This window comes from Strix uralensis, chromosome 7 (assembly GCF_047716275.1).
Source record: "Strix uralensis isolate ZFMK-TIS-50842 chromosome 7, bStrUra1, whole genome shotgun sequence".
Classification (NCBI taxonomy): domain Eukaryota; kingdom Metazoa; phylum Chordata; class Aves; order Strigiformes; family Strigidae; genus Strix; species Strix uralensis.
Window position 1 is genome coordinate 31167623 of NC_133978.1, and position 12186 is coordinate 31179808.

At 45.2% G+C, this 12186-nt stretch overlaps 1 protein-coding gene across 6 annotated transcripts in view; it reads left to right on the plus strand.

Annotated features, from left to right (window-relative positions):
- The window catches only part of MXI1 (MAX interactor 1, dimerization protein), a 57460-nt gene that overhangs the window by 18302 nt on the left and 26972 nt on the right, over nt 1–12186 (plus strand). For 4 of the 6 annotated variants that reach the window (XM_074875259.1, XM_074875261.1, XM_074875260.1 and 1 more), the window contains exons 3-4: nt 1203–1272; nt 9247–9276. In XM_074875259.1, the coding sequence (XP_074731360.1) occupies nt 1203–1272; nt 9247–9276 (100 nt within the window). The remainder of the gene's footprint in view (nt 1–1202; nt 1273–9246; nt 9277–12186) is intronic. The other 2 variants (XM_074875262.1, XM_074875257.1) reach the window with 1 other exon arrangement.

The following is a 12186-nucleotide window of genomic DNA, read 5'->3' on the forward strand; positions in this document are numbered from 1 at the left end:
TGATTTCCAACATTATCTTAATTACTTATTTATACTTTGCTGCTTGCTCTGTGACAAGCAGGCATGTGGACTGAGAGCAATTCTTTTGCCTCAGTTTTGATTAAAGTTCCTCTGCATAAATAAGTCAATTATTTTCTGAACGCTTCTCGTTTATCTCCTTCCATCTGTTATACCATCAAGAAGGGAGACATTATGGGAAGGGGCAGATGACATTGGGTTTGCTGTTGAGACTATTACTCCAGTCATCATTGCCCAGGTGCTTGGGCAGCTGTAAAGCAATATATAGAAATGGTAAGGTAACATGACACTGCTTCTGGTTTGCCTTTAACAGTTAGGCTACAAATTGTAGCAGTTCATGAACTGTTTCACAAGTAGCTTGGCCATCTGGAAGCAGTGGGAGGTAGCCACCTTGCTGCCTTCATGTTAGTTGCTTTTGCTTGTGAGCCAGAACTGTAAGAAGAGAAGAAATTGGAGCTCTTCTGTTTTTCTCAGCCTTCCTTTTTCATGGATCTCCCAGATGCTAGGTGAGCGTGTCCCTGTTGACAGAATATAACCCCAGACATCAGGACATCTGGGTTCTCTTCCTGATATTGTTACAGCCTGTGTAAGTCTTTGTGCCTCAGTTTCCCTAATACAGTGTGTAGCTAAGAGTGATGTTAATGTATTTTCAACTATGTTTCCCCTCCCTTCTTCTCCAGGCACAGTATTGCAGCAATATAGTTGTAACATGAGAGATAACTAACAAGTCTAAGTAGAAGTGAAGAAAGTCTGGCCTGGCCCACAGCCATACAAATGCCATCAGTTTCTTTTCAAACAAAGTGTGTTTCAGTCAGGTGGTGTTTACTCAAAAAGCTCATTTTCCCCAGTGCATCCAAAGGCAGTTTCTTTAGGTCAGAAGATGCATGTTGCAGAGAAGTATGTGTTCCCCAAACAGACTGTTGCTCTGCAGATGACATTGCTAAGGCTATTTCTGGGTATGACCATCTTCCTCAAAAGGGTAATGTTATGTGTGGGAAGAAGCATGGTATAGGGCAGAGGGCTGGCATGCTGGGCCCTTGGATCATTTCCTGAGTCTGCTGCCGAAAGGCTACAAGATCTGGGCACGTCAGATGACCTACATGGGTCCTACCATCTGTACATTACATGGTTCCTACCATCTGTACGGTGGGGTAATGCGCACACTTTTCTAATCCTGTTTTCAGGAGCAGAATTGGGGTTTGGAGCTTGTGGCTGTTTGAAAGAAGATGAGACTGAAGATCCTAAGTTTTCTAGGTAGATTTGAAAATTGCCTCCTGTGCCTTTATTCTCTTTCTGTGAATCACTGTGATCTCTCTGCTGTGCAGGTACCAGCAGCTAAGATACTGGTGTGGCCTTAGAAGAGACGTGAGTCCCTGAGCATGCAGTGAGACTCATGGAGCCTGCTGGAAGTCAGTGGGGCAGGGACTGCATAGAGCTTGCTGTAGCGTTGAGCCCTGTCCTGGTCTGTAATACACTTGAACATTCAACAGAGAAAATTTTGTTAACAGAAATATTAAGGTGTTAGCAGGGGATGGATGAAGTCTGTGCCTCATTTTACTTAAATAATTCATTTTGCTTCAAGTGATCTGTTTATGATGATCATGTAGGGAGATTGTCCTTCCCAAGTAGCACTTGGGGAAGACCTGGGAGACAGCTCACACCAGACATTAGTGTGAGGAAGTGTCTGTATTTTGCTGTCCTCGTTCTGTGCCATGCTCTTCTTTGCTCATGGGGGAGCTTGGAGGTGCTGTGGTGAAGCCACCTGACATTTCTCTTCACCAGATTCTGAAAAACATGATTTTGTTGAGATGTATTGAAAAAATAAAAAAAAAGTCAAGAATTTGTCTAGAAGGGAGCTCAAACTCCCTTGCATCATGGATCATAGACAGGAATCTTGCCTTGATGAAGGCAAAGAATACACTTTTTCCTGACCTGTAAGAAACTATCTGAATTTGGCCAAGTTCTGAATCACTGTAGATGATGGCTGCGGCATGTCCAAGGGAGGTGGGTTAGGGTTTCTCTACTGACATGGCTAAGATACCTCCCAGAATGAACATATATCAGCCTTTGTGTCTGATCTGTGTGCACAAGCCCCTTCTGATGTGGTTAACTGTGGGCTGGGAAGGGAAGGAGGTGGTTTCTGTAGGACCTTTGCTCACTTGTCGCAGAAGTAAGGAGGCAGACAAATGGCACAGTGAATAGCGCATTGGAGAACTCGCTTCACTCCTGGCCCCTGTCAGCAGCCCTCTGTACATTCAACAAATCCCTTTCAGACCAGCTTGTCATAGGAGACCCCCAAATAGTCTGTTCCTCATATTGTGATTTTTTTTTTTTTTTCCCAAGGTATGAGCCTGGGATCTGAGCTGTGGAAGTGCTGATGATGCACAGTCACAAGGGACACCAGCAGGAGTTATGCTTTTTAAAGTGGCCCAGAAAACCAGGCCCTTAGGGGTCTTCATAGAGGCACTCAGAGGGATGAGAAGCTGCAACTCTGATTTCCCTGTTTCTTAGCTTCTGATTTGGAAAGCGAGGATGCTTGACAATAAACGTGCTTGTGAGCCGCCCAGCCACTGCTCTCGGTGAGCCTGTCAGAAAGCCTGCAAGGAAACCACCGGTTCTGTATTCAGAGCAGGGCTTGGCTTGAGGCCACACGTTGAACAATGAGGAGAAAACAAAATATTGAATAGCTGCTTGTTCAGCAAACCCAGTTCTTCTTGGCTGTGCAGGGCCCTGTGTGAGGGAGTGTTGGAGATGGGGCAGTTTTCCCTTAGCACTTGGGGCTAGGACCCGCCTCTGCATGGAGGGTTTCAGGTGGTACCACACCCAAGGCCCATACGAGAAGGCCCACACCAGCGCGCTTGCTCCCAGCCTGTACAGTGGGGAGGAAAGCCAGCTGTGGACTTCTTTGCTGGCCCCAGATAGCAGCACTGAATGCGAAACAACATTCCTGTTGTTGTGTGGCCTGGCTTGGAAAACCCTTCCCCTGCAGAGTGCCACCATGTGCCGTTTGACACGGTGTTGCTCTGGTTTGGGGGAGCCCAGCTCTGGGACTGGGAGAGATTCGTGCTCAGCAAGAAGGAGCTGTCTTCTGCTCTTTCCTCCCTTGTGCTGAAAAAGCAGAACGTGCACCAACAGAAGAGTGTGCCTTGTTTGGGACTGTGGCTGCAGTTCCTTCCCCACCTGAGGGTTATGCCTGATATGTCTATCAGATGAATTTTATTGGTAAACTAATATTACTTTACTCTTGGCTCCCATTTTAGATTCTTCCCTGGCACCTCGTACAGTGGTGTCTGAGAGGAGGGTTGGCTCACTTGGCAGACAGCGGGCAAGACCTGAGAGCTGGTTTAGGCTTGGGTTGTTGGTTGGTGGTTTTTTTTTTTCCACTCTCCCACTTGCAGCTTACAATGATTATGTCTCTTTTTTTTTTGTCTTTGACCCAAGAATCAGATGACACAAATGTCCTTGTTAGGTGTCTATCTGGGATGCCTGAGAACAGCAACCCAGTGATGCAAGCCTTATCCTGGGGTTCAGAGAACCCAAGTTAAGTATGCTGCTCTGCCACAGGCTTCTTGTGTGACCTTGGGAAAATCATTTAGAATTTCTGTTGTTGGTGTTGTCCCCCCTGCATAAAACTTGTTAGGGAAGAGTTGCTTTCTGAAGTGTTGCCAACAGAAATAGTGATTATGAGGAGCAGGTACCAAACGGAGAGGAGCTGTGTAAATACTGTAGGTGGCTTTGAAGGGATGTGTACAGTGTACCTTTGAAAGTTGTTTTTGACTGAGTGTTGCAGGAGGCTTTCAGGATACTGTGTAGACACCCGGGGATAGGTGACTTTCTGCGGTTGTGAACCACACGAAGGGGCTCTCTTTCCCTCGTTGAGCTGAAAACAGGCTGTGGGACCATTTATCCTTTTCCAAAGATGAACAAACACAAGCAGATGCCGGTATGGCTCTGTCCCCTTCTCTGTTGGAGACAGAGAATGTGAACTTTGGAAAGGGTCTGGCCTGATCCTGGGAAAACAGCTTTGATCAGAGCCTTGGGAGGAATCTGATACCATGTCCATCTAAGAGCGACAGAAAAACTAGCCAGAGTTTGGGGCCAGGGTAATCTGGTGCATCTCCATTGACGTCAGTGAGAGGGTGAAACAGTCTGTTCTGTCTCCTCACCTCAGCTCCTCATGGAGAGGCATTTATTCTGGACCTCGAGGCCAGACAGTGTCAGGGGATCATGGAATAGTAATGACTGAGATAACTTCTGTCTCTAGTATTGCATGGAAAGAAATGTTTTGTTAGATGCTACTTGCGAAGGGCATAAGAACGGCAGCAGGAGGACTTCTGATGGAGCTATGCCATCTCCTGTTCAGCTGCATCCCGCTTCTCACCGTAGGAGCTCTTAGCAGGGTTGAGTACCACACGCTGCTGTGTTCCCAAGGCTCCTGTGGAGCCCCCCGAGAGCCAGGCTCATGGGCCTCCCAGATGTGAGGTGGGTTCACAACTCCCTTAGAAACTCCGCCCTTGAGCAGCTCCACCTGGACAGGAAGATTTGAGTCTTGCACAGCTATCATTAGTCTTACCATTGGGCTGGAAGCCTCACACGCTACTACTGGTGGAGCTTCTCCACAGGCTTCCCGGACTACGGCTTGTGCAGTTGGTTTCATAGACTACTTACGGTGTTGATCCACGGCTACTTGAAACCCTGGCAAAACAGGGGTTCTTCAGCCAGTAAGTTCTGTTTTGTGGACACGGGTGGATTTAAAATGGAAAGAAGCTGTTGATGAACTTGCACAAGAGAGAGTGGTAATGTGGTTCACTGGTTCTAGAAGGGTGGCTGATCTTGGCTTGGGGAATGGAAGAAGGCATTTCCTACAGGGGAATTTGGTGGCCAAGTGAATGAGTGTCAACAGGACCAGAAGGTGGGAAAGGTCTGTAAAATGAAGAAGAATGAGATTGTATGTGATGTGATGGTGCATAAGCAGCAGAGGTGGCTGAACCTGGGCAGAGGGAAGTTAAGACAGAAAGTGGTTGGCCTGGTCTGGGGATGGATGTTCTTGCTGTTTTGCTAAACGTGATTCAGGTAACTGTGCCATTGTTTGCACAAGCTGATGGAATATTTATTTCCTGATTAATCTCTTGTTAAAGCAGAATGGGGTGAGTGAATTTGGAGGATAAGCACTGGCTCTGTGTTGGCATTAAGGACATGTATTGGAAGTGGTATTTTTTATTTCCCTCCCCAGCCCCCTTACCTGACAGTATTTATGGCCAGCAGCATCTCCTGAGCCACCAGTATCTCTGTTGTGATGGAGCTCCTGGAGTCCTGGGCTCCTCTGGAGCCAGGAGCTGGTGCCAGATATAGACAGGAGGGTGACCACGTACGAGGAGATGACAGGGTCAGTGGGTCTAAGTCTAAATGCCATCCACGTATCGCGTAGGGCAAGGACTCTCGATTGCTGTGTTTTCCCAACAGAAAATAGTTACCTCACTAAGAAGCCAAACGAAAATGCAGATACGCTGCGAATGCATTCATTGGGCTATTTATCAATATTAAATGTGTAAACCAGAAAGGTCAGCTGTGTTTAATGTCATGTGGCAGCTTTGTGATTTTAATTACAGTAAAAAACCCAATGACAAATGAATTCAGTGCTCTTTAGAGCTTGTTTCTCCCTGACGCAGTTTGTTTTGTTGGCTTACCTGCGCTCAGGGAAAGTTTGGCTGTGTCTGCCATGGTAGGAGAGATTTAATTTAAATAAAACTGGTATAAAGTGACAGATTTACAATGTCTCATTCACTGGGGGGCTTCAGTGTAGCTTAATGTTTTGGCAACACCTTGTTACAGTGTGGGATAGCAAGGTTGCAGGCAGAATCACAGTAACTGGTGCAAAAAAGTTGTTACATTTGACCTTAAATTAGAGTGACTGACAGTTGCTGCTTCCCTGTTTCTTCCTATTTTGTATTCGGTTTCAAGTATCTGGGGTAAAGATGGATAAACTTTAGTTTCTCCTCTTTCAGCCTTTTGTTGAAAGGAGACTGCTCTGCTGTTTTTGTTGTTGTTTGCTTGGCTCCTTTATGTTAAGCTTCTAAAACTCTTTCTTGATCTTTTCCCAAGCTGTTTTCAAAATGTACTCAGCTGGATCCTCCTCCTTATATAATATTCCTTCAGTTTTTAGGGGTAGTTTTATCAGTTTGGGTGTTTTAAATTTATTGTGAAAGAACTGACTGCTATAGAAACCTGGCTTATTGAGAACCCTGCAGACGGTTTGTGCTTGAGCTGCTTTTAAACTGCAGCTGAGGTTTTGAGCAGTGCCGGTATGTGTGCTTGGGCTTTTGTTTTCCTCTCGGGACATGTCTGTACCCACATTGCTGGGGTTTCAGCTTTGCAGGTGGGGCCAAGGTCTTTCTTGCCCTATTCGCCTGACAGCGGGGATGCGAGTTCCTCTGGTTTGTGGTCCATGCTTGATGGTGGTGTCCTTATTTCACTGGGTGACACAGGCTGTGACTGACTGTCAACAGCAGCAGAGCAACATCACACTGAACACACCAGTTCCTTGCTGTTGAAAATGCAGAGTGGTACAAGTAACCCTGAAATGTTCCCAGAGTGCTGCAATAGTTCACAGCTGTGGTGGTCATCCTGTACCCGTCAAAAAGCTGGTGATGGCATACAAGGATGGAGCTTTGATTTCAGTCTGGCGATAACTCTCTGGGTTCTCAGTTGATAAGACCAGCTCGATTAAAAAGGTCCAGTTACATTTGTTTCTGGAATCTAGAAGATTTTTTTTTTTCCTGAATGTGGTATCAGCAGAGGTTTCTGTACTTTTTTCCACTTTGCTGACAGCACTGTCCTTGTTTAACTCCAAATAAATCTTAGTAACATGTGCAGTGCAAAGACGAGTGGAGAAAATTAATCTCTAGATCAGGAGCTACAGAAAATGAAATGAATTACAAACAGAAGAGAGAGGGTTTTTTTCTGTATCCATTGTCCAAGCAAAGGGAAACTGGCACAGAAGATAAGAGTTAGTGAATGGTGGTAGTGGGGAGTGGTACTGGGGTTTTTTTCCTCAATTTAGATGAAGGGAAAAATTAAAACTTTTCCAAATGTCCCCAGTAAGACTAAGCAAAGCATAGGCAGGTGAGAGAAGTAACATCCCCATAGGATTCATTCAGCATTGCTGAGATTCTTTTCTTTGCATTCAGCTTCAGTGGGAAAGTGTTGGGAGGGGGGGTGGGGTTTGCTTTTTTCCTTGCCACCAATATGGTTAAAAGTCACAGCATAAATTTCCTGACTTGGTGAAAAGCCTGTGACCCCTCTCAGTTGTCTTGTTCATCAGAAGGCAGATAGGTAATAAAGAGTCTCCTGTGTGAGAGGAGTAGGGAGAACCTGCTGGTTTAATTTTGTTCACAGCAGTGGGCCAAACTCTGTTCTTTCAGTGCTGGCCTTGATAATTGGCTCGATATAATATAGGAATTCAAGCCATTGCATATCTCTGGCTTTATAACTGCTAATGTCATAGCCAAGAAGAGCGCAAAGTGTCCTGCAGGAACATACAATAAATAAGAACAATAAGCGTGTTCCAAAGAACGTACGGGCAGTGGTTTTAAAGGGCCTCAGCTCAGTCCTGGTGGGTTAATTTGCATCCAAGTTGCCTGGATTTTGCTGCTATAGACCCTGTGGGGGATGTGGGTTTGATTTGGGAGATTTTATGGACTAAATATTATGTTCACATCTCTGATTCCTGGGAATCAGACTTAAGGGATCCTCTCTTTTTGGAAGGGGAGGACTTACTTTGGGAGTTTCCTCAACTTCAGGAGTTTGGCTGTAGTGTGCCTTGCCTTTAGTGTGTCCCGTATCCTGCTGCACAGGGTATCTTGCACAGACATACAGTAATGTTTTGTTTTTCCTCTGGCCACCTGCAGCTCTCAGCCACTGCTAGCTAAGACTCATTTACCTTGTTTTTCGCAGACATCCATAGTTTATTCGTCATCTTCAATGAGGTTCTAACACCTGTTAAGCACTTCTCCTTTTTTGGAGAAGCATTTAATTATGACAGGGTTTCCCTTGGAGCACATCCTCCATTCAGTTCCCTAATTGTAGAATTCTCTGTGGGATTCTCCAGATGGAGGATAGAGCATAATCTTCTCAGAGCTCCGGAAGAAATGTGATGCCAAATTACAGAAAATAGATCCTTTTTATTAAGCTCTTGGGCTCCTTTTACTCTTATTTTAAGGTGACCTCCTGTAAAAGAGAAATGTTGGATAAATGGCTCTTCTTTTTAAATAATACTCAACAACCATACCTGGGTTACTAATAACATCGTTAGACTAGAAATCCTGAAAGGATTTAAGCTTTTTTTGCCACTTGTGCTGCCATCACAGAGGCAAGGAGAATGAACTTGCTCGGTTCCCTTTTGTTTCTAGTTGGTCTCATTTTCAAGCTGTGAGCTGTAAATTAGGGAGTGCTGGCAGCATGCTTGGTGTGGCAGGCAGGTATAAAGACAAAGCCCCCTCCTTTGTCAAGTGGTCACAGTGCCACTTTATGGGTCACTTACTTCACTGCAAGCTAGTGCTGTGGCAGTGCTGTTTCAATCCCCGAGGGGTTTCCAGGCATCCTAAAAGTGCTACTCAGTGCTGCTGCTGTTTGCAAACATGGCAGTAGTGGCCATCCTGTTTTGTGCCCAAATGATGGCCATATCTGGTTCTAGTAAGTTTGCTAAATCTAGCATGTGACTGCTGAAGGGCTCCAGGGGTTGTCCTTACAGAACCAATTCTGCTGGAAGGTTCCCATGTATTTGATGTGCATAAATTAATACTCCATAAGCTCCTGTGTTAGCAGATGATACCAGTATTTTTGCAGGGTGAATGGAGAAGCTAAGGCACAAAGAAACGTAACTGCAGTCCTGTACTTGGTGGCAGAGCCGGAAGTAGTCTGGAAATGGCTGACTCTGGTCCCCTGTTCTAATTGTTGCCTCTCTTCAGGATTTTGTGTGCATTTAAGTCTCTAGGGAACATTTTCTGTAGCACCAGTAAGAGTACCAGCTTTGCATGTAGCAGGTAAATACTGGAGGGGAGGAATCTCTTGCCGGCAGGGAGGCTGAGGTTATAGCTGTAGATTTTAATGTATATAGTTGGTTGGCTTTGTGCTGCAGTGTGCCGCTGGGGATGTGTACGGCTTGTGGCAATTGAACTTTGGTGCTGAGAGGTCAAAGGTTGCTAATCCAAATTTTTGTTTATCTTTCAGGTCTACGCACAACGAACTAGAAAAGAACCGGTAAGTAGCTAATGAGCTGAATTCTAAGAAATGCAAACCTGGTGAGTGTAATGTGCTTTAACCTTACACATGCAGGTGCTGTTTGATCAGCTTAGCTGTGAATGACCACACTGCATCACCTAGTTTTAAAAGTCGGGGGAGAAGACAAAAAGATCTGAAAAAGAAGCCTTGTTTTTGGTTGGGTTTTTTTCTCTCTCTGAAAAGGCAAGAAGTGACCCAGTTTTGTGACTAATCTGTATGCAGAGTAAATACTGTTCTTCTCCTGACACAGTGAAATCTGATTGGGGCACTTTCCATACATGAGGTTGCTACGGGATCAGGTTTCTTGGGCCCTGGGTAGTACGTGTTACCATGAACCAAAGGGCAGAGCCCTGTGCTCTACACCCTCTCCCTCCCACCCCTCTGCTGGGCTTTGATAATCTCTGTGGTACAGAAGAAAATACCATTGTCCAGAGGCTCGGAGGTCTGGCTACCAGCGCTCCCGTGGAGACTCTCTCTTCTAACCTGTTTTAGGATTATGCCTGTTTATCCTTGAATCTAAAGTTTTAGCAAGCCTTGCAGTTTTGTTACTTGGCTAGCTCTGCTATATGACTCAACCCTTTTGTAACAGAAGTTAAAGTAAGATAAATACCATTTGAGACAAGGGGAGCTAGTTCACACACAGATCAGATTATCGCTTTCCATTCAGAATGCTATAGTTAAGGTTGTGTCAGGGTTTCCATTATAAACTTATCTTGGCTCTTCTTTGGGATTTTAGGGGGGCTGAGAGGGGGGTGTCTGTATTTTTTGTGGCTGCTGGAACAAAGGGAGTGCTCTGGCCAGCTGCTCCTATGAAGAAACCCCCAGGGTAGGAAAGCTGAGTCTAAATAGGTTGATTGCCTCCTCTTCCCTCTTAGCAGCCATCATTTAACAAGGGCTAGGAGCCCTATAAGGATGGCCAAAGATACACAGAGGCTTCAGGCCAAGTGTGTATTTCCATTCAGACAAGATCTTCCCATGTAGCTTCAAGGGAATCGGAGCTGAGTACCTCATGCATCACCTTACCCTCAGTTTCCCCCACATCTGTCTCTCCCAGCAGCAGCAGTGCTGGGAAGCAGCTTGGCCTTTGCATGGTGTGGGTGCTTCTTCTAGACTGTGCTTCTACCTCCTGGTAGCTTTGAGGGGCTACAGAGTTGTCATGGTCCTGTTTATTTGGGCTGTGTTGCTCCCCAGGTCCCAACCTTTCCAGTTCCAGATTAAGCTGTGTTGAGAAGTGTTGGCTCCTGAGTTTTCCAGTGCCCTCTACAGTTTTATTTACTAGTGAGGAAAAAAAAAAAATGCGGTGATTGGATCTGACCCAGAATGGAGGGTGTTTTCTCCATGACAACAGTAAACCATCACTAATTTTCAGTGTGCTTATTTGCATATCTAATTGTTACTGCAAATGCTACTTGCCCTCAGTACAGCTTTAGAGCAGGGCTGTCTCCATCTTTCCCTGTACCAACCTGGTGGTCTCACATTGTCCAAGTTTGTGTGGATCTGTGACCATCTTTCTCTACCCTCGGGCTTGTGGGGCAGGCAGTGAAGCTTCAGACTCTCTGGGTGAGATCTCAGCAGTTAGCATTGCATAGTTATTGTCCAGCTAAGGACTGGCAAGTATTGAGGGGTTTAAGGTATGCCTGATACCAGCTGCCTGTGCGAGCTGAGGAAGTTTCTGCCGTGATTCCCTGTGTTTAACTGAGGACAGTGATACTACCTGGGGTGGGGATATCATGACGATTGACTGCTGTCCAGCACTTTGTTATATATGTTACTAGCGAGAGGAGTGTTACTACCTGTGCTGCCCCTTACGCCACCTTTTTCTGAATGTTGACAAGCTGTTTGCTTGCTACATTCCCAGTTGGTATAATATCATCTCTCTCTCTTCCTCTCTTTCTGTCTCAAGTTATGCTCCCTAGTCCCTACCCGCTCCAGGTTGAAGACTCCTAACCATCAGCCTTCTTAGCAAAGTCTTTCCTCCAGGGCTTCCCATCCCAAGGCACTGTATTCCAGATCTGTGTCTCAGACATGGTTTTACAAGCCCTTGGGTTTCACCCTTCTGGGAAGGGCACACATTGGATCACATTGGGTGGTCTGTACAGGCAAACTCCTGGATCTGGGGTCTTTGGTTGGGAGCCCGCAGCTTCTTGTTTGGGATTATCAGTCCCTTAATGCAGATGCTGTGGCCTGAGCAGCTACACACACCTGCAAACCCAGCCAGACCCTGTAGTGGCTAGGCTGGGTTTGCAGTGTTTACCAGTGATTTGGACAGTGAGTTTTATACTGAAAGCATTTATTTTCAGACTCCACAGCAGTGTTTTCCAAGTGAAGTGGATAGCTTCCCAGTTAGATTTTCACCATGTTTTATTTGCTGTGTCATTAAGTTTGTCAGTGTCTCCAGACTTAACTGTTGCAAAGATAAAAGCCCTGATACTAATGGCTTTGTGTCTGGCAGGTGCTCATTTTCCTTATTATTTGCGATTATTCCTTTTGAATCTAACTGTTATCTCCATTATTGACACACACTATAATTTTCAAAATTGTCCACTATTAGGTCTCTGACTCTGGTTTTTCCCCTCTTGTCTGCTAACAGCGGCCTTCTTACATTCAGTTAAATTTTGTTTTAACCCATTCAACAATTATATAGAGTTTCTTTCAAGCAGCAGCAAGAGAATACTAGAAAAACAAAACGCTCTTCTCCTTTTTGAATATATGGTTTGACTTGGACTCAGTATTGCAGAGCTGATGATGTTTCAGTGTATCAGATTAAGAATCTTGTACCCCTTTGATGTTGAAAAGTAACTAAACATATATTAAAAAAAATTGAAGCGATTTTTTTTTTTAAGCTCCACTCCTTTTCTTAGTCTTGAAGTATTTCATGAACACTCCAGT